General features: G+C 43.2%; 1 protein-coding gene across 1 annotated transcript in view; it reads right to left on the reverse strand.

Moving 5' to 3' along the window:
* DOCK8 (dedicator of cytokinesis 8) overlaps positions 1–25,968 on the reverse strand; it is an 89,152-nt gene that overhangs the window by 50,934 nt on the left and 12,250 nt on the right. The window contains exons 4-17 of the mRNA XM_063129296.1: positions 22,877–22,948; positions 20,909–21,026; positions 19,045–19,260; positions 17,618–17,703; positions 16,817–16,883; positions 15,089–15,238; positions 13,362–13,442; positions 11,837–11,996; positions 9,562–9,701; positions 8,698–8,791; positions 5,853–6,015; positions 3,580–3,697; positions 2,652–2,722; positions 875–1,013 (exon numbers count right to left, since the gene is read on the reverse strand). Of these exons, the coding sequence (XP_062985366.1) occupies positions 875–1,013; positions 2,652–2,722; positions 3,580–3,697; positions 5,853–6,015; positions 8,698–8,791; positions 9,562–9,701; positions 11,837–11,996; positions 13,362–13,442; positions 15,089–15,238; positions 16,817–16,883; positions 17,618–17,703; positions 19,045–19,260; positions 20,909–21,026; positions 22,877–22,948 (1,675 nt within the window). The remainder of the gene's footprint in view (positions 1–874; positions 1,014–2,651; positions 2,723–3,579; positions 3,698–5,852; positions 6,016–8,697; positions 8,792–9,561; positions 9,702–11,836; positions 11,997–13,361; positions 13,443–15,088; positions 15,239–16,816; positions 16,884–17,617; positions 17,704–19,044; positions 19,261–20,908; positions 21,027–22,876; positions 22,949–25,968) is intronic.

Genomic DNA, 25,968 nt, shown 5'->3' on the forward strand with positions numbered 1-25,968 from the left:
TTAATTATATTGCAATGTAAAAGGATTCGATATCAACTGTGAGTTCCTTCCAACAGCAATTACTGTAAAGACCTTTGCAGACTGGCTACTTTGTAGATCTGTTACCTGCATCGCCGCCACCAAATCCTGCCCTATGTAAAAGCTATTAATTCTGAATAAAAATCCACAACCACAAAACGTTTTGAGAGTCCAACCAAGTATATGCAGATGACTCTTCTTGGCAGGCTATATGTTTCTCCTTCAACTGTGTTGATGCCCCTGGTAAGAATCATTCCAATCCCAGGAGACAGACACTTGTGACACACAACCAACAGATGCATATGCCATGTTCATGAGAAACGTGTCAGTCATAGTCTTATGCACATGTGATATGTGATACACATGTAAACCATGAGACACATGTATGACCTGCAACACATACATAGCCCAACACTATCTTAAACATGTAACTGATGTGTGCAACAGACATCTGACACGTGCAAGACATTATGTTAAGATTGCTACACATGCATGAAACATACCTATATAACCCACATGCAATGCACCATAAGAAAACATGTGACACATACAATATGCACAAAATGAGATACACACACACTATGTGAGACACACATCATGCCTGTCATACACATCTTTTGTGTGTGTTGCATGCTTCTGTCATAAACGTCTGGTATTATGATATGTTAGGTTGTATTTCACTTACTTTCCTTTGAAAGCTTGGATTCATAAGTTTGTATTTGTTAACTACAATTTGTTACAAGTTCTATGGGGAGAAATTGCTGCAATGGAACATAGTTGACAGAGATAGGTGTGTGGGAAACATTACCTATTTATTTCCCTAAGAAGCTGCCGATGTGAACTGGATGTGACTTACTGAATATCCCAAGAGAGTTTCTACACATGATCCTTGTTTTGGCTGACAACTGATGTGGTAAAAGGTGAACAGCAGGTGGTGTTTTTCTGTCAGTTTGGCTGGGAGCTTAATTTTCACTTCTTCATAGAAGTCAGGAGACCTGCAATTTTTAAAATAAATAAATGAAACAAATGTACATACATCTTTCTTAAGCCATGACACAGAAACGCCTAGCATCATCACTATGTAATATACAATTAATAGAATCCATAATTGATGCATTCTAGATAGAAAATTGAGTGCTCAGCATTTAGTAGACCAGGCCCATAGGGAAAACCAAAAGGCTAGTAATCAAGATATGCCCAAGAATGAAGTTAACAACTATCAATTCAAAATGTAAAACTCAATTGTTCGTAAATACCTAAAATTACATCTTGACATACCAGATGTGAGTGCAGTATTCTCTCTCTCTCTCTCTCTTTCTGAGTGCAATTTCCTCCTGCCAGGACCTATTTGCAGTTAACTATTTCATCAGCAGTGATATTAGCCATGGGTAAAGGGAGCCATGTTTTTAGATTAAGCAGGGTTAAGTAGGAATCCTCTTCAGCCACAACCACAGTTAATATCACTGCCAATAATACAATTAACTGTGGTTAGGCGCAATGGAGGAATTCACACTCCTGATTGTTTAATCACTATTAAGCAATTGGCAGCATTGTTTCTTCACTAGACTCTTCTAGGGATTTCAGTGCCACTATTTCGTTCAGAAAATCACAAAAACAGCTTTACTGGACCAACCTTGCCCCCCAACCCCCATAGAAATCATTAAGACAGACAATGATTATTGGCTTTGCTCACCAACACATTAGGCACCACAACGTGGCGCATTTCCATTCCCACAGATGTGCCATCCCATGATACCACCCTTCCCAAGTGAGGGCTTCCCAACTTTCCACTGCTAAAACTTTTTCCCAACTTTTTCCCAACCTTTTGGCAAAAGCAGCAAAGTGCAGCAAGCCTGTCTTTGACCAGGAAAGCACCATAGTCCCGATTCAAATTGAGGCTTCAGACACTTGCAGGAGAGTAGGGAAAGCAACCATATATAACTCTGTTATGTGTGATTATTGGCCCTAAGACTCCTGCCTCTATTGCTCTCTCATAGGCTGGGATTGAAACAATGGTCCATCATGTCTAGCATTGGGAATCTTGCAATAGCCTGTTTAATATGCTAGAACAGCCTTTCCCAAGATGATGCCCTCCAGATGTTTTGGACTATAATTCCCATAATCCACAAGCACTGGTTGTGCTGAATGGGGCTGATTGCAGTTGTAGATCTGCATCACATCAGCGGTTTAACACACTCTCACCACGTCTGGTATTGCAGTGTGGGACTCACATGACGTTGTCCCTGTCCTGCACCCATCTCACTTCTTTTCCTCCATTTTGCGTATTATTTTGGTGCGGGGAAAGTCTGGATTATTTTCCCCAAGTGGATTTAATGAGCCCTTAAGCCTCTGTGTATTGCTGTCCTCTTGCTTTTTCCTTTGTTGGGGGTGTGTGCTTTGAATGGAATAAAAATACCAGATATTCCTTGAACAATCGGTTCCTCACTAATTACTTCCATCTTCCTGTCATCTAAGGATCTACAGTTTCATCATAACAAGCACACATGATCATTTTCTCCACTTAACTCCCTATTTTCCATTATCTCTGTTTTTTAACCAGCATTTCCTAATACTGCAGGTTATAGAAATGTCCTCATAGCTGAGGCCACCAGAGGGCAATATAACAATCTTACTTGTTATGATATGTAACAGGTGTGTAAATTTCTTGAACAAATTCTGGACCTGTAGATTTTCCAAAGATGACCTACAGTACAAAATAAAACAACATTAAACACAACAAATTAAAGCTGCAGGAACTATACTAGAGTGACCAGATTTAAAAGAGGGCAGGGCACCTGCAGCTTTAACTGTTGAGATAAAGAGGAAATTTCCCCAGGTTCCCCATATATACAAATGACACCTGCTGAAATTTCCTTTTCAATGCAACTGTTAAAGATACAGGAGCCCTGTCCTCCTTTTCATATGGTCACCCTACATATGGTCACCCTAGACACTGACTGGCAACAGCTCCAGGTAGAGCAAGGAACAGCTTTCTCCTACCTGGAGAAGCTGGGGATTAAACCTGGGTCCTTCTGCATGCCAAGTATGTGTTCAAACACCTTGAGCTACAGTCAAAGGCAAAATGGGCAGGGCCAAAGGCAAAGGGGGTGGGGCCAAAATACCCTATTTCTTCAATTCTAAGACTCACTTTTCCCCCCCATATAAACATCTCTAAAAATGGGGTGCATCTTAGAATCACGGGTGTGTCTTAAGGTGTTTTTTTTCTGTTGGTGGTACTGAAATTAGTGTGCGTCTTACAATCGAAGAAATACGGTACCATCATAATGTAGCTTAAAAGCTCTTACTGCCTGTAACTAAGCCTTAGGAGAGGCATTTCAACCTCTTAGAATGGTGGAAAAACTGCACAAAAGCTGGAAAACTACCCAACGATTGGTGGTTGGAGGAGAGAGGCGGAGCCAGTGGAAGGGGCGTGGCCATCTGGGAGCCCCTGAAGGGACTGATTGGGCCACTTGGAAGGCGACATCTGGCCACCCGGCCTGAGGTCCTGCCTGTCCGTTCTACAAAAATTAATATATGCAAATGTACAATGGACTATTTTACCGGCATAGCACAGGAATGGTCTTCTCCACACATAAACTGGATCTTAATGGTAATGTTTCGTCCTGAGGCAAGGCGGTTTGCAAAATTCAGCCGTTGTGGATACACATAGAGAAGATTTCTGGAAATGAAATAATCAAGTTTATGCTAATTCTGAGACTATTACTTAAGTTAGGGTGCAATCCTATGCATGCTTAGACAGAAAAAAAGCCCTACAACATCGAGTATGCCCCAGTCAGCCATGGTAGGACTTTTTTCTGTCTAAACATGCATAGGATTGTACCCTTAGTCTCTCTTCTCCCTCATCACCAACATTGTCATTTTTCCAGAGAATTACTGCCGTGAGATGACTCCTTCAGATGTATAACTGGAGAGATGGATTGCATTCCTTTTGAGGCAAAGAAAAGCACAGACTTTCTTTTTCACTGATCTATTTGGCAGGCAGAATTAAATTATTATATAAGGATGAAACAAGAGCCCCATCTACAGGGGAGATTTACTCCAGTTCTACTGCGCCTCACAAAGCTCCATCCAGTGAGCGTTTTATTGCACGCTCTTTACTGGGCACTCATGGATTCCTCTGAGGTCCCTCACATGACATCGTCTGCCTCTTCCGCGCCTTCCGCCCCTTCTGGCTTTCCTTGCGCAGCAAGAAAATCCAGAAAAAGTCCGGTTGCTCCTCTCTCCTGCTGTTTGTGGGAGAAGCAGCGTGTTCACAACAAGGGACTGAATGGCCCTCGTGCACCTTGTTTACTTCCTGTTTGAAAACAGGAAGTAATTGAGTGTCCATGGAGAAACGAGGGTAGCCAGTGTTTCTTCCAAGGTGTGATGGAGCTCACAAACTATCGTGGCACATGGCATTCACCCCTCCCTGCAGCAAGTGCGCACTTCCAGGGGCATTTTTGCAAAGACATGCTGTGATGGATTTTCCTGTCGTGCCAGCTTCAGTGTGATTTGGGAGCCTTTGTGACCTCAATGAGTGCAGCCTCTTCACATAACATTAATGCTTTATTTCCCCCCAAATGAGCTTATGCTTTGGGAACCCTACTGTTCCTTTGAAATCTCCCATTTCTGCCCTGAAAACAGCGCCCCAAACTCAGAAGTAATTCCCATTGACTTCCACAGCGCTGCACTTACTCAACACAGAGCCGAGAGTCGTGGGAAAGGCTACGGTCTTGAACCTCTACCTAACCGGAAATGCAAAGCTTCGCAAAAAGGTTAATGAGTTTAAAAGATGCTTTGTTTCCCCCCAAACAGGCCAGCACTTTGAGATGACTTCCTTCCTTTTAAAACCTCCACTTCTGCTCTGAGAACAGCCCGCTAAACATGTCTACTCAGAAGTCATTCCCATTGACTTCTACTGCACTTTCCACCCCTTCGCAGCTACAGAAGTGCAGAGATGAGGGTGGGTGGGTGGAATAAACAGAAGCAGGCAAATTGTCCAGTACATGGGATAGGCCTATGGAAGGGAAGATGAGGAGTGTCAACCACTGAAAGAAAACGTCAACCAACATAGGATTACACTATCGGTAGCTGTGGCTTACAATTTATCTTGTTTGCACAAAGCTGTTTTTTGTTATATTAACAGAACACAGTGTTTTCTTTCTTTGTTTCTTTTCTCCTTCCTTCCTTTCTTTTTTATTCCAACAAGATATTACTTCCCTGACAAGAACACGCTCTGATTTGAATTTGCTGATACAATACAGCACATACTAATCAGTCCTAACTCTGATGCCAAGGAAGAGAAAGTTCAAAGCACTTGAGTTCTCTGCTAATCCTTCAATCCCCTAGTATTCAGGAGCACATGAATGTGACTCTAAAGTAATTTCATTTGGAAATAAATGCAACCCATTTTCAGAAAGAAAGAAAAACGTTACAAAATATGTTGTTCCATAAAAAGTGAAGTCACAAATGGGTCTACAGATATTAATAAATATTCTTTGCCGTTTGCTGTGATTGCAATGGCTGGGCCAGCCCTATTATTAAGCAGACTGAGGCAGTTGCCTCAGGTGCCTGATGATGGGTGGTGTGGAGGGGCAAACATGTCGATGGGACTAAACAACCCAGCAGTTAACCCATGATTTTTTGTTGAGATAAGCCCTGGGTTAACCACTGTTTAGCCCTTAAACAACCCAGTAATCCAGATGTCACTCTCCACAAGAAATGAAGAAGCGGATTGTGGCTTGTACGCTAAAACAGAAGCTCAACAACCTACCAGTTTTTAAACCAATAGGTTGTTGTTACGTGCACAATGGGTCACTGTCTTTTCCTCTTACCTATATATAGTATGTGGGACATAGACTTCTCGTATTGGAAACTCTAGAATCTCTTTATGAGGACGGCTGCGGTTTTCAGGGAATGGCTTCACCTGTAATAATTCTGGGTTGAGACAACAACTGAGACCTTCTGAAGCTGGGGAGATCTCCAATTTAAGAAACCCTAAAAAAATGCAAGTGGAATGTTAAATTAAAAATAAACAAGCAGGATGACCATCCCCTATCTAATTAAATTGGTAGGAGAAGAAAACATGGTTCACAAATAGCCCCAGGATGTACACAATCTGAGATGGCTGAGAGAGAGAAACTCCATTACATCGTCCTCTGCAGAATATTTATCATGAACTGATCCTCACATGAGCACTTATTTATTTAGTTATTATTTACATATCTATTTATTGACTACATTTCTATATCACCCAATAGGCAAAGCTCTCTGGATGGTCCACAAAAGTTGAAACTCAAAAAGGCAATGTAAAATATACCTTTAAAGGTTTTAAAAAGAATGAAAGCAAAGTAAAAACCGGCAGCAGTGTAGTAGTAGTAATAATAATAATAATAATAATAATAATAATAATAATAAATTATTTCTTACCCGCCTCTCCCTTTGGATCGAGGCGGGGAACAACATTAGAACAGGAATCAATACATCTTAAAAATTCATGATTTAACATTGATCTGGATAGGCCTGCCGGAAAAGGCTAGTCTTTAAGGCTGCCTTAAAATCACAAAGATAGTTAATTTTACGAATCTCCTCCGGCAGGCCATTCCACAATCTGGGGGCAACAGAAGAAAAGGTCCTCTGGGAAACTGATGTCAGCCTAGTTTTAGCTGACTGAAGTAAGTTCACCCCAGAGGACCTGAGTGTGCGTGGCGGACTATATGGGAGAAGGCGATCCCGCAGGTAACCTGGACCCAAACCATTTAGGGCTTTAAAGGTAATGACCAACACTTTGTACTTGCCCGGAAACTAATTGGCAGCCAGTGGAGTGATTTTAATGTTGGGGTAATATGCTCACCCCTAGATGTACTGGTGACCAACCTGGCTGCCATATTTTGAACTAGTTGAAGTTTCCGAACTAGATACAATGGTAGCCCTGTGTAGAGCGCATTGCAGAAGTCAAGCCTTGAGGTTACCAGCGCATGCACTACTGTCTTTAGGTCTTCTGACTCTAAGAAGGGGCGCAGCTGGCATATCAGCCGAAGTTGATAGTAGGCACTCCTGGCCATCGCATCCATCTGGGCTGTCATTTGGAGCGACGGATCCAGGAGTACCCCCAAACTGTGAACACAGTCTTTCAGGGGGAGTATAGCCCCATCCAGAACTGGCTGACATACCTCCAAACCTAGGTCAGAGCCCTTGACAGCAAGCACCTCTGTTTTGTCTGGATTCAGCTTCAGTTTGTTTTTCCTCATCCAGCCCATTACTGCTTCCAAGCATTCATTCAGAGGAGACACACTATCCTTAGCTGACGCTGTTATTGAAGGCATAGAGAAATATATTTGGGTGTCATCAGCATACTGATAGCACCCCGCCCCATGCCTCCGGATGATCTCTCCCAGTGGTTTCATGTAGACATTAAACAGCATTGGGGATAGGATGGCACCTTGTGGTACGCCATACAACAGCTTCTTTTTTGAGGAGCAACTATCCCCAAGCATCACCATCTGGAATCTACCTGAGAGGTAGGACCAGAACCACTGGAGCACAGTGCCCCCGATTCCCAACTCCCCCAGGTGTTCCAGAAGGATACCATGGTCGATGGTATCGAAAGCCGCTGAAAGGTCCAAAAGTACCAGCAGGGACACACTCCCCCTGTCAATACGCATGCGGAGATCGTCCACTAAGGCGACCATAGCTGTCTCAACTCCGTATCCTGCCCTAAAGCCAGTTTGAAATGGGTCTAGAAAATCTGTATCATCCAAGACTGCTTGGAGTTGGAAGACAACTGCCCTCTCAATCACCTTGCCCAAAAAGTAACATTCTAAAAACACAATAACCCATTTAAAAACAAAACTGAAGGATTAAAAGGTTGGGGGAATAAACCTTCCCCTGGCACTGAAAAGACCATAACGTAGGCATCAGGCAAGCCTCTCTGGGGAGGGCACACCACCACTGAAAAGGTCCTCTGCTTAGTAGCCACCCACCTCATCTCACCACATTTGGCAGAGGCACCCAGAGGAGGGCCTGTGAAGATGATTCTAGGATTTGGGCAAGTATATACACTTCTGTAAAAGCACAGGCCCTGTCCACCTGATTCAGAGGAGAAGCAATGGAGGTGGGGTGGAGAAGCAGAATGCAGAGTAGCGAAAAAAGACAGCTAGGAAGGAATGAGACAATCTGGGTCACCTAGGCAGCCCTAGCCCAGGAGCAGGAGTGTTAAGAGAAGCCCTAGAGAAAACTCCTCAAGGGAACACTCCGGGATGGACGCTCAACAACAGCAGGGAAATTGTTTGCTTGCTCCAACAGCTGCCCAACCCCAAGAAACATACTGGTCCAGTTCAGTCAGTCTTTCCTGGCTTCATAAACCATGGCCAGGTGAGGGAGGAGAGACAAGGCAAAAGTGTTCTGCACCAATTCTTCCTTCCTCGCTTCACAAACCATGGTTTTTGAAGCCAGGAAGGAACAATTGGTGCAGAACACTTCCCCCTCCTCCCTCTGGCATTCCTAGCTTGTATTAAGCCACATGTTCCACTACATGTGAAATAGTGGAATTGTGGCTTAATGTCAGTTAGCAAACCAGGATGAGCAGCCATGGTTTGTGAAGCTGGGAAAGTTCATCCAAACCTAGCCCCGCCGGAAAAGCTTGAACGTGGCTGGATCGAGTCTTAACATTAGTAATACCTGGCACAGACTTCACTCTTCTCTGCAAGGAAGATGTTCTCTTGCAATCGGCTAGAAACTTGAATAAGTCTTCATCGCTAAGTCTGTCTCCTTCCTGTAAATGGTAAAAAAAATGATAATGGTGGTCCAGTGATGACTAATAATCTTTTTTGTAACTAACTATATATGTAAGACATGCAAATTAATTTTGTAACCTATGTTTACTGACTATAAATGTTCAGTGTTCATGTTTATCATGCTTACTGATAATCAGTGCTACACAGTTTATGCCTTGTGCTCACAGAAAAATATACAGCACTCCACAAATTTAACAAATGGATTTTTGAATTTTTCTTACGGCCAACATGCCTGCCTTTGTTTCTTGATATTATCAACACGCAATGCAATCCTATACACTTACTCAGAAATAAGCCCCACTGAGTTCAATGGAACTTACTCTACAGTGAGTACAGGACTGCAGCCTCAACCATGTCATTTTAACCATGTCTATCTTGAGACATAAGTACTAAAGGATAAAAACAGGGGCTACTGCAACCCTATTAAGATAGCTGAACACACACACACCAGTATTTATTGGGCAAGTATGCCATTATCCAGGAATGTTCTCTTGAGATTTTCAAACTACTATACTTCAGAGGTCAGAATTATGGTGGCAAAAGCACCCGTGTTATTAAAGATATTTTAGTGCCATTTTGTGACCCATAGGTGGCTTGTGTCTAGTCAACTGGAGAAAACTCTAAGAATCCTGTGGTAACAGGTCTAGGATAATATGTTGTTGTTGTTTATTCGTTCAGTCGCTTCCGACTCTTCGTGACTTCATGGACCAGCCCACGCCAGAGCTTTCTGTTGGATAATATACTGTACCTGTTTAAAAAATGTGTTGAAAGTCAGAGTGCTGGTTTTGAAATTTGGCACACCAGGAACATCCTCCAAGCCAAGGCTTCTTTCAGAATATCTCCTAGCTGGCATTGCCATCATTTTTCTATCTCCGCTGGATCCTTTGCCTTCAAGTGGGAAATTTCAAATGAATCTTACTTTGTTTCAACAAAATATTAAACATGTGACTATTGCTATGTTATATACTTTTAGGACATGCACGACTGAAAGACTTGCCCTTTTGTTTATGTTTTCCATAGGGATGGAAAACTCCTCCACATCCTGTTCACATTTATTTATTTATTTATTTATTTATGCATTTCTATACTGCCCAATAGCCAAAGCTTTCTTGCTGGACTGCTCGCTGGACTCCCATCAGTTATCCAACCCTAGCAGAGCCTGTGAGCCACAGCACAACCTGACAGATGGTCCACAGGTGCCTGGCAAGAGCTCTCAACTTTTTTACAATCCATGATCTGTGATTTTGCGCAAAATGATGAGTAGGAATATTTACAGAAATTGAAATTGCTATTTGCACAAATTCATGGCTGTAAATATCGCGATTTGCACAAAATTGCAGGTGCAAAAGGACAATTCTGGCAAAAACTCGCCAAGCTCCATCCGGAACTGGATTCCTCTGACAACCCTATTTCTATTATCTCGGTTGAACTTGTGAGAGAACACTTCATGCAGAATTAAAAAAATGTATCCCTTGTTTAGGTTAAGATTACAAACCTTTACACTTTAGATTGATAACCCACATCATATCTTTTATTCAACAAATGTGTCAACATCTCCATATCTAATAAGGCAATGCATCGCAATGCATGGCACAGACGTTCTGAGCTATGAGAAGAACTTCGTATGCTGGAGGTTCTGAGCTATGAGAAGAACATTGTGTGGCTAAGCAACAGGGTATATATACACAGCTGGAAGGGGGGAGCAGCTGAGAAGAAGTGGAGGGAGTGGCTGGGAGAGAGGAACCCAGAGAGGAAGCCAAGTGGCTTGCCAGCATGCACTCAGGATTCAGTAAATTCCGTGAGTCAGTGGGCAGATGACCAGGGGAAAATGGGGGGGGGGAACAAGGGGAGCATCTGGGAAGGAATGGGAGAGTGCCTGGGAGGGGAGAGTGCAATGGACTTTGTTCAGCCTCGTACCTGGCTTTTCCAAGCCCCTGCAGAAAAGCCAGGAAAGTATGATACTGAGCGATAATCACTAGCACACAGATGGCCTGCACAAGTCAAGCTAGTCTCATTTATTTACTCATGGACTCACAAGTGTATAGAGCAGTCTACATATAAGGAAAGCCCTCCTGTGATGACTTGGCCCTGTCACTGCTATAAAAAATAACCACAGTGAACACAGCCTACTTCCTGTTCATGTGTGTTTGTTCTTGGAGAACGCTGATCTTGTGATGAGGAAATACTAAAGGGTGGATGCAAAGTCTCCCTCCCTCCAAGGGGACTATTCCTCTGATTGAAGGATTCCTTCCAGCAGAGGAAGGGAAGTTTTGAATCCAACCTTATGGGTTAATAGTGCTATACTGTATATTGCAGTAACGATGGACAAAACATCATGCCATGTCATTTCCAAGAAGACTGATCTGGCGCCAAGTCCAAACGTTATACTTATTCAACCACACTGGCTTGTGTAGTCAGGGCCAGCCCAACCATTGGGCAGAGTGACGCAGCCGCCTCGAGTGGCAGTTGCTGGGTGATGTGGAGGGGGGCAGCAGTGGAAGCCCCCCAACTGTTACCCTCTGTGGGAGGACAAAGCTGTGTCACAGGCATCCTGCCCTATACCCCTAAGCTAGCCTACTGTCCTCAGGACAGGTGGAGGATGCAATCCCATTATCAATGCTGAAGTAAGATTCAGGTGCTAGTACAGCTGGCTTCTGTAGTTTGAATGGAGAGGGCGCCATCTTGTCCTTTGCTTTAGGCAGCAAAATGACTTGGGCCAGCCCTGCTTGTGGGGACTTATATGACAAATGCAATACTGGTGAGTCTTCAACTGTGCGTTCACTTCCTACTCACTGTAAAAATCAAGGGGACATAATTCCATTTTCATTCCAATATATGTCTGCATAACTCATTTAAGCCCTACAGTTATAAAATTATGGGGAGATCAAAATCGACAGGGCACACATTACTTTACATTAAAGTTTGGAAGCTGGAGCAGAGCCACTTCCTTGATTACATTGCTATGAAAACATGTTTTAGCAACTTGTGCGTATTCACACACACACACACACATTTAAACTTACCATTTAAAACGTCTAACTCTGCAATATCTCTTTCAAGTGTTGAAATATTGAAGAAATTTGCTAAGCTTATTGGAATCCAAGCAAAAGGCATGCGGTACTTTCCCAAACGTTGGCAAAAGGACTCTGCTTGTACTTTTAATTTTTCAACCTTTTCTTTGGTCTAAGAAGTAGGCAAAAAAGAGGTTAGCTAGAATACTAGAAGACATGGGTCAAAACAGAGACACGCTGAAAGTTAATTTTCAATGCATGTTAGCAACTTCTGTTAATTGTTCTATGGATGACTCAAATTAATGTCATTGGAATGTCTTCTAATGAATTAGACAGTTATTAGAGAACACGCCCAGTGCAAGTGATTTATGCACCACTAACATTTTCCATTATTCTTCTGCACAGAGCAAATTGCATCACAGAGCCAAAAGTTACTTTCCAGCTTATCTAGTTCAGCCATCTGTAACAACAAGTTTTCCTAAATCAAACCATCTCCAACACATGATCACCTTCTCTTGTATAATTTCTCTTGTATACTTTCAGGAAGGAGAAATCAACAAACTTCAAATTTATTCCATTGTTTTAATGAATTAACCCCCCCCCCAATCTAATGTAGAATTTGCGTCAACCAATGCAGCGCCACTGTGCAGCCACTGCAGGACAAATAAGTCGTCCAGACAGCCCCTAACATCGGATACAGCCAAATCAGCACAGCTGGAACCACAAAGTGATATCACAACATACAACAGAAGTGGGCAGGGGCAGGCAAAAATGAAGAGCCTATTCATGCTGGAAACCTGGAAGGACTTGCTCTCGCAGCTGAAAGTTGTGAGACAGGTGCACTCAATACCTACTGTGCCCCTGTAGGAAAGGAGGGCCCAAAATGTGGTGAGTCCATGGGGTATTATCACAATTCCAGAGTTAAAGGTACTAAAGCCCACTGAAGCCAGGTGCTAAAACATGTTTCATGCTGCCTTAGATTATGGCCCCTATGAGGGCTCTTATTACCTACTGCAGGCCCTTCTGACAGAAACACAGACAGAAAGAAACCCATCGCCACACTGAAGCCATCTGAGTGAAATCTCTTCAAACTGTATCAATACATTTTATTTACTCAAAAAAGTGTTCATTCACAAAAACAGAAGCACTGAATTTCGCATGAAATAAGAATACTGACGAGCGCAATCCTATGCATGTTTAGACAGAAAAAAAAAGTCCTACAAGTCAGAGCATTCCCCAGTCAGCATGCAGGACTCTTTCCTATCTAAACATGCATAGCACTGTGCCCTAAATAAGACTTATTTTGTCTCTTCTGTAAGCCATCTTTGGGCATGTCAACACCTGCCTTTTTCCCCCAGGATCGTCCCTGGATCATCCCTGTGCATCCAAATGCCACACAGGGGATCCCAGGAGCAGGCAGGGATGATCCCTCGATTTGCCTGGGATAATCCTTAGGTGTAGAAAGGGCCTTTGTCAGATATATCAGATGGATGTGTGTGATCTTTTATTTAAAAATCTTTAGCATAATCATACCTACCTTCCCACTTTCATTTTCTTTGAGAACCATGTAGGGTTCTGCACAATCTCCAATTTCTCCTTGCTGAAGGACTTTTTCAATCTACCAAAATAAATAAATAAATAAATCCAAGAAAGAGAAAAGAATATGGAATTTAAAAAATTGCTAGGACTTCTGTATGTCAACCTGGTAAAATCAGGAATAGAATATAGTCATGTGGGGGGGCAGGTCTTGACAGCGTTACTTTTCCGCCTTCCTTCAAAACCCTGCAGCATCGTAGCTGCAGGGTGGGAGCAGCAAATCCCCACGGCAGGAGGGAACGCCAGCTTTCTAGGCAGCACCCTGGGCCACTTAGTTCATTGGGCCTGCCCCCTGCCTTCTACCCTGGCCTTCCCGTGTGTCCCCCTGACCAACCGTGGGCCTCAATCAGCCTCCGGAACACCCCCAGCCTCGATGCGAAGCAAGGTTACCAGATGGTAGTGACCCCGGAGTAAATAAAAAAGTTGCTGTAGGTCAGCAACTTTTAAAATATGAAGTTTTGGGGTAAAGACCCGTGGTGGGTGAAAGTTGGAGGCTGCATCATATAAATGATGCAGTGCCACTGCGGGTATACAGGGTGTATAGGCAGCCCCTAATTACAAAGTGTTTTTCACATTTAACATACAGAATAGAGAAAAAACAGAAAACAGCTGCAATGGTCTCTAAATTACTGTTTGCGTTACCGCTGCAGTTTAACCTGGCAGAAGATGGGAGAAAAAGAAGTATATGTCAAAACTTAAATCTAAGAGTTTCAAATCTTGTCCACACATTTCAGACCGTTGGGTTGGATCCAACCCTTGCGTGAGTGGAAGCCCACTTGCACAACAGGATTTCCCACTCCTCTCCTCCCTCCTGCAGTCCCCCATGAGTGACCCAAATCTGCTCTGAAGGATCCCCACTGGTGAAATGACACTGTTGGATAAAACCCAGAGTATGTCTTTCATAGCAAATACAGTACATTGCAAATGGGTAAAAATCTTAGTTTAAATGAGAAAAAGAAGCAAATGCTAAACATTGGGAGTTTAAAAAGACAGTAGATGGAATAAACCTCAATAATAAAATACTCTGTGCAGTTCTGTGAACTTAACTAAGCCCAGGGAGCTTTCCCATAGATATCCTTTTGTACATACCAAGCTGACCAGTTTTGATGAAGTTACTGGCAGCACAAACAGGAGCTCCATGGGCATGCAAGCGCATACAACCTGCCGCCTTCCAGATGTGTTGGACTACAACTCACATCATCCCTGGACATTGCCAATGCTGGCTGGGGCTGATGGGAGTTGTAGTCCAACAACAGGAGGGCCGCATAACAGGTTCCCCATCCCTGATTTAATGGAACCTCCTGAAATAGATGCAACTTCATGTCGAAGTTCATTCATTCCGATTAGTTCAAACAAAAACACAAGGGAGTCAAACTTTAAGGGAGCGATCCTATGTCCCCTGCCCACTGTCTAGAGGACCACAAGATTCCTTTGCTTCTGGGAATCAATTTTGGAACCAGAGCTCCAACCTTGGAGCCCTTGTAATCGACGTGGTTCTTGCCAGGCTTGGAAGCGGAGCACAGAGAGAGTGAAAAAGGGGCAGTCCTGGGGGGTGAGTGGAGGAGACCATGGCAGCTGCTTTACACAGCTTCTTATCAGGTCTCCAGGCCCCTTCCCTCCCCTTCCACAAAGCCACGCCTAGATCATTAGGACACAAATATGACTTACCTTCAATACAAGGTAGATATCTGGAGTGGGATACGTTACAGAAAATACTGCAGACCTTGCCTGACTAGAAGGGTCAATATGCGGCGTATGTGATCGTAAAAACCCTTTGAACTGTTCAGCGTTCAAATCACAATGAAAATTTTCCGAGATCTTAAAAATAAAAATAAAATAAAGAATCACATTCCATGTAGAAATTGGCATGCTACCTATATCATGTGTTGATAGTTCCATTAATGATAATTATACAAGTACAAGCTTTGCTGAGTTTACACATCTGTAAAAGCACTGATGCTTTATGAGCCAGAGGCTTTGTAGCTGAGACTGCATCGGCTCACACTTCAGTGGGCTTTAACTTCACTGACTCTAACTTCACAGGACTATTGTGAGGATCAATAACAGAACTAACCCCATGTATATCAACTTATAAAATCTCAAAAGTCAACTAAAACGATCTCCCTCTCATCTATCCTTTTGTCTAATTTGTGCCGTTGGAAAAAATAAGAGGTGAACAATAAAAAGGCAATTTTTAACAGTTGCTGTATTGTTTGCATGCTGGCTTATTTGTATTTTGCAAAGCATGCTTAACAACCTGTAGATAGTTTTGAAAATATCAAGCCACACGAACCGAAGACAGTGTAGTTACAGATGATCATTTAGCTTAAGGGTGTGGAACCTCTTTCTGCCTGAGGGCTGAATTCAATGGGAGAAGCTCTCAGGGGTGTATTCCAGTAGTGGGCGGAGCCAAAGGCAAAAGACAACAATACAAAACAACAACAGCCACCCCACAGGGTATTTTAGCTTAAAGCTCTCACTGGCCGTAACTAAGCCATAAAAGAGGCATTTCAACCTTTAAGAACATTAGAACATAAGAAGAGCCCTGCTGGATCAGACCGAGGGTCCATCTAGTCCAGCACTCTGTCCACACAGTGGCAAACCAGCTGTTGACCAGGGACCAACAAAACAAGACACGGGTGCAACAGCACCCTCCCACCCATGTTCCCCAGCAACTGGTGCACACAGGCCTACTGCCTCGAATACTGGAGGTAGCATGTAACCATCAGGGCTAGTAGCCATTGATAGCCTTTTAGAATCGGGGTGGGGTGGGGAGGAGACATGGAAAAGCTGGGAAGCCACCAGGAAAGTGGCATAGCCGTTTGGGGAAACCTGGAGGGCTGGATTGGGACCCCAGGCAGGCAAGATTTAGCCCACAGGGATGAAGTTTGATGTCCCTGATTTACCTTGTGGTAGCCATTTGTAAATGTACTGCAGAGTGCAGTCAACCCCATGGGAAATTATAGTTACCTGTAGCATCTGGGCACGTAGTGAGACACATTGTATCATGCCCTGGCTACCTTACTTTTTCAATGAACTGCAAAGCTCTGGTAAAGTTTACCTCACCATGTGGCCAGGTGCTAAGAGAACCAGTTCTTCACATGGCTTCCTGTCTTCCATAGTTATTTGTACTAACCCAAAGTACTGTATAGCGCTAACAATAAGAATTTGAATATTAATATGAAATGAAAAATGTTGGGCCTGTTCGTAGCCACCATAGTTAGGAATGGTTCACACAACACACTAAGTCATGTTCACACAACACACTAAGCCATAATGTTTAGCTCATGAGCATGGCTGAGCATGTCATCTGAACAGGGTCATCGTTGCTAAGCAATGCATTATTTACATAATGTTATTATTATCGCTCTCGACTTTGTTCAGCTGCACTCTTACCTTTTTCCTTTCTTTTATATCGTAGAGGGCTAAGCTTGCAAATAATGGCTCAATTTCTATCTCAAATCTGTTAAAGGGAAGATAGGACACTGATTAATACTTAAGCTCATTTGGCATACATATACAAAATGAAATGGATGGTTCCTTACAAAATATTTGCGAAAGCATTGGGATTCCTGTGGTTGGGTCCACCCCCTGCCCTCTGACTGGGTGGCCAGGAACCAATCAGGGGGTGCCATCTGTCCAGCCACGCCTCTGCATCAAGGATGGAGTGAGGTTAGATAGTGGAAGGGCCATGTTTGCCTCGCTCCATCCTAAAAAGTCAGGGTAAATAGAAAACTAGCATAGCAGAGATTAGACAGTCTAGTGAGCTGTCTATATGCTCTGGAAGCCCCAAGATGGCTCCGCTGTAGTGCTGTGTCAATTATACAACACAGCAGCCGCCTCGAAGCCATTGCATCTCTGGAAAGCCCCATGATGGCTTCAAGGTGACTGCTGCGTTATATAATTGACACAGCGCCACAGCAGAGCCACCTTGGGACTTCCAGAGCATATAGACACCCCCTAGACTGTCCAATCCCTGCTATGCTAGTTTTCTACTTGCAAGGATTTTTTAAAAAAATAAGGAAACTTTCATAAAGCTGCAGTCTGAAATGGCACAGTCTTTTCCCACTTCAGGTATCTCCCACCTCATTCTGATGCATGTGTATATCTAGCCTCAACCTCTGGTGATCACATGATGGAACTATGTCCAACCCTGTAAATGTACCTAGTAGAACCAGAAATTACAGAGAGACTTACTTTAGTGTCTGTACTTTTACCAGAATCTTATTGCCCAGATATTCATTGGGGCATTCAGGCAACGGTCGTATTTCCACAGCATCCTCCTATTATTAAACACAGTATGGAGCAGTTATTTATTTTGGTTGAAGCATTTAGAACGCCTCTGTGTTATCAGGCACAACACAAGCAAACAAAACCCAGGCTGAACACACACAAAATATTATGGGAAGATATTCACATACAGCTCCCTCAAAGCCAATCCTTCAGGCAATTGGGAGCATCTTTATTAATTATTATTTATTGAACTTATAGGCCACACCTTAACCACTATAATACATCTTATTCAATTGAGGTCAGCCTACACTCCCACCCAGTTCCAAAGAAGGCATGAGACAAGTTACTATACGGAATGTGTTATTATACTGAACATGGCAAAGTCAGGGCTGATCCACAAGGCTGTAATAGGTCTCTGTTTTTAGTATTGGCTCTGATTTAATTTCGCTGCAAGATCATTTGAGCTCTCCACCAAAGCTTAGAAAATGAGTTGGCTGCGTCTGTGATTTTGATTTTCAACCGGTTGGTTCCCCTCCCCCCCCCCCCACTGAATGCAGCCTGGGAGGTCTGCATGTACTTGAATTGTACAGGCAATGTTAGAGAAAATGCAAGTGCTACAAGAGCATTCAGATTTGATGTCAACCAGAGATGGTTCCTATGAAACATCATAGGAGCCAGTTCACACAACACAGCTGGCTCCCTGAGGGTTATTTAACCCACGCTGAACATGTATGGCCACCATTGTGAATATGCAACTCCTGATTGAGGTGGTCAGGGGTTGCAGCGTGTCATGTTGACCCAGCCATCCTGGGTTATTCAAGGGTTAAACAATCCTCGCATAACCCTTGATTAGTAGACAGATTATCTGAGGGTTGTTTAAATTTCATGGCACTGGACAGTCTATGAGACTGGACATTTTGTCATATTTCTGCTCCAATTCAACTAAAATGGGAGCATAAGCAGTACCCACAGTTAGACACATCATTATCATCATCATCGCATTTGTATCCCACCCTTCCCACCCTCTTGCAAGGAAGCCAAGGCAGCTCACAAGGTCCTCCTCCTGTCCATTTTATCCTCACAACAACCCTCATAGGCAAGTTGGGCTGAGTCAGTGAGGCCACCCAGTGAGCTTCATGGCAGAGCGGGGACTAGATCTTCTGAGCACTTTGCCCTGGAACAATGAGGTCAACAGAGACTGAACAAGCCCAGTGGTGCAGAGCACAGTGGTCGGAAGTTTCAAGGAAACAGATTTATACTTCAGGGTCAAGCTCACGAAAGCAGTTTTCTTCCAGACCTAGCTCCTGTTAGTATCTCAATCCTTTGTGAGATGTTTCTTTTTAAAGCATGCAAGATTGCAACAGAGATGTTCCATGAGATATACGCCTCACCTCATCTATACTGGGATACAGAGCAAACAATTCTGTAGGCCTGTTGGCCCGTCGTGCCTCCTCATTTCGTCTCCGGAAGTCTTCTGCATTCACGTGCTGTAGCAGATTTGTTAGACGACGGTCAGGTTCCAAGCTGCGCAGGACAAAGTCTCCAGAGGTCAGCGTGGGTCTACTAGATTCGTCACAGAGGAGCTTTAAAGTCCTGGGACCTGCCTGCTGGAGAGGTCATGAAGTAGGAAAGAGAAAAAATTACTTCAGTTTCCAGTTGTTAAAGATGCTCAGTACTTCTCTGTCTTATTTCTCTTTTGGAGGTTCATCAGACGAGTGTTTTATCGCATGCTCACTACTGCCCACTTACGGATGTGTGCACATCCTTTAGATGTCGTCATCCGCTTCCTGTGCACCTTCCGCTCATTTTTCCATCACAAAATAGACCTCTTTTTAATTTATTTTAAAATGGAATGTGTTTTGATGTCCTGCTGAATGGGCCACGTGGTCTTTGTTTACTTTCTCTTTCCCCTCCGGGCAGAAGAGGAAGTAATAAGGGACAAACGCGGAGCCAGAGAAGCGACGGTAAAGAAACACGTCTTTCCTCCCGTGTGATTTCTTAACCCGCCACAGCAACAATGTCTATAAAAAATATCCCAACACCAAATAATAGCTGTTAAATGCTCGATTAAGGCTGTGTTGAATATCCCCCTCCCTTTCATGGACCATTTGTCCCATGCAAGTGTGGTGGTCAGGAGAATATTGGCAATGCTCGAGGGAGGTGGCGAATTCTAGTACTGTCAGGTGTGGTGGTGGTGGGGGCTTACCATACTAGATGAGGTGGTCAAGAGTTTCTCCTCTACCCCCCTCCAAGTCCAAATGCTTCACCACTGTTTCAGCTAGGCTGCGCTCAGCAGCCTGGGTAGCATTTCCTTCTCATTTGGGACAGAAGGCCCCAATGGGAACAGCACTATGTCATGATAAAGCATCGTACCCGGGGGCATTCTTGTGGGGAAAAGATGGCTGCAGTCTCCGGGGAGAGCTGGCCTCCTCTGCCCATGGAAAGTGCCAATAAAAGCTGGGCCCAGCACTATGCTATTTACCAATTGTAATACAATATTCTGGAAAACGGAAGGGTGCAGTGGTGTGCTGAAAAACCACTGGGGCTATTTGGAAGGGTCCTCCCATGAAAGCCATGCCACGTGGATTTGCCTCCACACCGTTGCATTACGCACAGTTATGCATATGGGGTAGTTTCCAATTGGGGGCTGCTGTGCGCACCCAGCCCCCTCCCCCGATTCTGGTTTGCACGCAGAAGGCCCCACTGGCCCCAATCTGCAAGTGGCCCCTACCGCTTGTGTGTGATGATTTCATGCTTCTGGGGGCAAGCCTGGAAACAAGCGGAAACATTCGTTTATGGAAGGCAGAGGTCGCCGGAACGCTGCCCCTTCCAGAAACGAGCATTTCCACTCATTTGGGGGCTTATCCCCAGAAGTGCAATATCACATCGTGCAAGCAGTAGGGGTTGCTTGCGGATCAGGGCTGGTGGGGGCTTTCCTGTGCAGACTGGAATTGGCAGGCTGGCTGCATGTGGAAGGCTGCAATTGGATACTGCTCTTGGTAACCGACATATACGTAAATTGCCCCCCGCCCCCGGTTCATATTAAAGATTATAAATTAATTGGGCTTTAGAAGAGAATGCTCATACTGTAAGTCCTGACTTATTCAGCAATGAACAAGTGACATATTAAATATTTGGTATGAAGTGTATGCCAAGAGACAAAAATAGACATTAGAAACAATTGGTCCTATCATGCTCCCCTGTTCAACTCAGCCATCATAAATAGACAGACATCAATACTATTCCAAAGAATACCTGATAATCACTGTAATCCAAAATTTCAGATTCAAATGTTTGCTTTGTAAGAGTCTTGTGGAAATCTCTTCTGGATCCTCTTTTCGTTAAGGTGTATGTCTCATTATTCCCTTGGTTTCTTCAGTAAAAAATAACCAGTTAGATTTCAGTACAAATCAGTGAGGAGAAAATGAAAGACCACCACCACTAAAGAAAAATTTCAACTGAAATTTATGACATATAAACGGATGGCACCAACCTATTGAATTAACATAAGAACTGCTTAAATAGGGTATGAATTTATGGTAATATACTGAATTACTATACAATATATTATATGTTATAGCTTGATATGGAGGGCATTCCTGGTATAAAGTACCTCGTGTAGAAAAGCCCTATATTAATTAGAGCACACAAGAGTCAGAGGGAAACAAATGTATATCTTTCAGAATATAAAAGAGTCAATCAGTACAGTTGATTTACATAAAGGTAACAATGCTTCTTTTTTCACATGATAGTGCAAAACCCAAATGAGTCTAGCAGTTTATTCTAAGAAACATGTTTGAACTATAAAATACTTTCCCCGCTACACTGAGGACAACACATTTTCACACTGAGATGCTGTCCATTTGTACACACCTTTTGCCACACGTCTCACTTCCAACATATCAAAATATTGTTAACGACAACATTTATGTTAAGACATAATTGCTACTTTTCTGTCACGAATAAGAGGTACTCAAAGCAGTGCAAAACAATACTGAATGACAGAATTCAATCTTAATGAATAATTATAGACATCATAGGCATGTGCAGCTCATTTCATTAGGGTGTGTAACTTAAAGTAACTGATTGGATCGGAGGAGGAGAAAGTGGGCTTTCTCCCCCCTGCCCCCACTGCTCCAATTGGGGCCTTAAGGCAGTTAGGGATGAGTAAGTGCACTTTCTGGGGCCTTTGGAAAGTACATAATTCTCTCCCACACAGTAATGGCAGCTGCTATTAGCGTGGCAGGAGAAATTACGCACTTTCTGGATGCCTCAGAAAGTGCATTTTCCCCTCCTTTGCTGCAATCGGGGGGCCCAATTGGAATGAAGGAAGGGAAAGCACGCTTTCTCCCCCCGCTTCAATTGTGGTCTTTAAGGCCCCAACTGGAGCAGGGGATGGTGGGAAAGCACACTTTCCAAGGCCTCGGGAAAGTGCGTAGTTCCCCTGGGGATTCTAATGGCAGCCACCATTAGCATGCCCAGGGGAATTATGCACTTTCCGGAGGCTTAGGAAAGCATTTTCCAGTCTTCCTTAAAAGCCCCGATTCAAGCAGTGGAGGGAGGCACGAAAGGGGAGGCAGCCCTGGGAAATTTGGATGTGCCTGGGCACACCCAGCACACCCCATGCGCATGCCTATGATAAACATCTGTATATAACACTTCTGTTCAAAGTTCTGCACACTTATGATCTAGGTGTAATCCTTTCATCAACCCTTTACAGCAGGGGTGGGAAACCGCAGGCTAGGGGCCAAATCCAGCCCACCAGAGACGCACAGGGGATCCCGGGTTCAGGGAGGGATGATCCCTCCCTTGCCCCAGGATCTCTCCCTCGCGTTTGAGCCCACTTTTTCCATGGTCTCGGGCTGATCCTAAGAACTTGGAACATGCGTGCAGGCATCGCAGTTTGTCCCGGTTCTTCGCGGTTATTCACGAGGAGCCGGGACCAACACATAGGGCGCAGAGCTCCTCAGGAGCTCTGCGCCCATGGAGGGTGGGGTGGGGTGAGCGGGGGAATTAAAAAAAAAAAGATTTACCTTCTGCGTACAAACATTCGTGTGCTCCTTCTTCTTTAAAACAAAAAAAATGTTGGCCGTGATGTCACGCGCCGTGTGTAGACCAGTGCGACAATCTTGCGATAATAAAACCGTGAGATTGTCACGGAACAACCCCCTGGTCTAGCTGAGGCCTTTGTGTTAGTTCTTCAATTACAAATACGGAACTTACTTCCGATTCACGATCAGCCAGTCACGAATATAGGTCTGCACACAGTCCCGAACATGTGGATCCAACTGAGCTCTGGGGAGGAAACAAAAATATGTTATCTCTGTGTGTGCTATCTGTTTATATGGCTTTATGTAAATGCCTGTCTTTTCGAACTTTGCATAATGTGTTTTAATGGTTTTTAATTTTTGTGAACTGCCCAGAGAGTTTCAGCTATGCGGTGCCAGTGGTATAGAAATGTAATAAATGAAATAAAATAAAAAACATTAATATGCATAGCTAAGTACAGCATACATGTGTATTCCGGAAAGTAACAGGAACATGGCAGTTCAATGAATATCAAAAAATGCTGTTACCTCTCAAAACACCCTTGTATACTCAGTTGCAATTTGTACATCTTTTGTATTCTCTATCCAAATCTGTTTTCCAAGTTATTTTTAGATGATGTATTTTATTAAATATGTTCCATTTATAACAAGAAAATATCATACACAAAACCAACAATAACTAAAAATAAAAAATACAATTTAAAAGGTGTCGTATTATCAACTACGTTTCCAAAAATAATTCATACAATGTGTAGTCAATGAAGTGAGAAGCAAAGGAAAGCATAAGTGCTCTCGGGATAGATGTATACATTATGACGTCCCCCCACACCTTGTTTTGTTATTGTCATTCAGTAGGCTGACTGGAGGCAGAGAATGGTTTTCCAATATCTAGCTCTGTCATTTTGCCCCAGTATCCAATTGTTTGAGTAGCTCTTTGTGGTGATAGCCAAAATCAGTTTGTTCAAGGAAATTATGCAATGTAGCTTCAGGAGTGAGATTTTTTAAAAAAAGATTCCACAAACTCTTGAGGAAAAAAGGAAACAACCTCTGATATCAATTAGGGTTCCTTGGAGTTGAAATTAAGAACGTAAGTGCCATACTGGATCAGACCGAGGGTCCATCTAGTCCAACACTCTGTTCACACTGTGCAACAGCACCCTCCCACCCATGTTCCCCAATATGATTGAGACGCCTTGGTTTTTAGGGCTTAGAAACCGGCCCCCAAAGAAGCCAACATCCTGAACTGTGCTGAAACCTTTCAGGAACCTGAACTTGGCATCCATGCTACTGACCAGCAGAACATGGGTGGGGTGAGGAGCACAAGCCCTGTATTCCCATCTTACATGGTGTTATCGCTGCTGTATGTACTGTAGTACTAGAACCCCTTTCTAAACCTGAAAACAAAAGGGGGGGGGAACCCTAACATTAAAAACCAAGGGTGGAATTACACATTACATGTGGTTCCACAATACAGGGGCCTGTATCTTTTACGCCTCTGGGGAGAAACGGAGCTCTTGCAGGGAGGGGCACAATTTTGCGTGGTAAAGTGGTTAGAGAGGAAAAGGTTAAACAAACTGCTTCATGAAAGCAGCAGCTGTTTTACCTGATAAAACAGAGGGTGGAATTCATGTAACTACACATCAGGTGCAATTCTACTCTGAATCTCAAAAGAGGCGGGAGGAGGAAGAGAAGAGGATACACACTAAAGGCTGCTAGTCAGTAAACTCAATATAAATAAAACAGGACATATTTTTTGAATGACTCACCCAGCCACACCTGCTTCTGAATAACTGAACTACAGTGGAACTTGTTGAGCATACGAGCATAGGAATCTGTCTTATAGAGTCAGGCTATCGGTCCATCTAGCTTAATATGTCAACACTAACTAGTAGCTCTCCAGGGTTTCATGCAGGATTTGTTCCTACCCTGACCCTGAGATGTCAGAGATTGAACCGGGGATCTTCTGCATGCAAAGCATGTGCTCTACCACTGAGCTACGGCCCCTCCCATCCTAACTTATCACAAGATAAATCTTACCACAAAGGCAAAATGTTACACTGGAGGCCCATTAGAAAAAGGTTAAGATAAGAAATGTGGTCCTAAAACATAGCAGACTATAATGAAGATGAGAGGTAGAGTGTTAAAAGATAAATAAAAGAAGTTATTTATGACTATATAGCCAGGAACAGATTTAGGGAGTGGAGGAGGGTGCCGAGTTAATATAAATAACTACATTTGCTGTAATAATAAAAAATACAAACTCTGTAAGCTATGAACATTTCCTCTAATACAAACGGTTAAATTGATTATATCACGAGTAGGTTAATCCAGTAAAAACTTCGTGTAAAGGTCCATATATTGTATTAGACTATGAGTGTTGTTCCTTTTATTTCATTTTAAGTTGGATGAACTTGTTTACAATGGAATATGACTTTATATATATTTTACTTGAATGTCTTATAGCTCCTGACGAAGGATCTCCGGATCCGAAACATTGAGCGTTGTACAAGTTTGATTGAAAGTTGTTTTGAACATTTAAAAATGTTTACATTTCGAATAAAAAAAAGAAATTTCTTTTGACATTTCTTAGCACCAGAACTAGTAGCCTCTTTTTCTCATAGTCTTTTCGTAGTGCTTTTCCCCTCTTTTTCCTCAACACTGGAGGCCCCGTCAGGGGCGTCAAGTGCACCATTTCAAGGAATATAAAAAGCCCACTTGCACTAAAAGTTGCTTATACTTTTATCCTTGCATTTTGTTGCCAGCCCAATTTATAATGCTAGTAAACTAGATATTGAAGGATTTATAGGGATAGGATTTTGCTGCCTAATCCTAGTTGTGTTCATTCAAAAGTAAATCCTACTGAGTTTAATAAAAAATTCTCCTCCACAGTAAGTACACACAGGATAGCAGCTTTAATCTGAGAAAAGGCACTAAGGTGTATTGAAAGATGAATTTCAGCAGGTGTCATTTGTATGCATGCACCATCTTGTGAAATTCCCTCTTCATCACAACAGTTAAAGGTGCAGCTATACTAGAGTGAACAGGTACAAAAGAGGGCAAGGCTCCTGCAGCTTTATCTGTTGTGATGAAGAGGGAATTTCATGAGGTGCTGTGTATATATACAAGTGACACCTGCTGAAATTCCCTTTTCAATACAACTGTTAAAGATACAGGAGCCCTGTCCAAATTTTCATATGGTCACCTTACCTTAGTGCCCTTAAAATGCCCAGCTAAGTCTCCAGTGTTGTTATTGCAATTATCGTTATA

Source organism: Elgaria multicarinata, chromosome 6, assembly GCF_023053635.1.
Source record: "Elgaria multicarinata webbii isolate HBS135686 ecotype San Diego chromosome 6, rElgMul1.1.pri, whole genome shotgun sequence".
Lineage (NCBI taxonomy): Eukaryota > Metazoa > Chordata > Lepidosauria > Squamata > Anguidae > Elgaria > Elgaria multicarinata.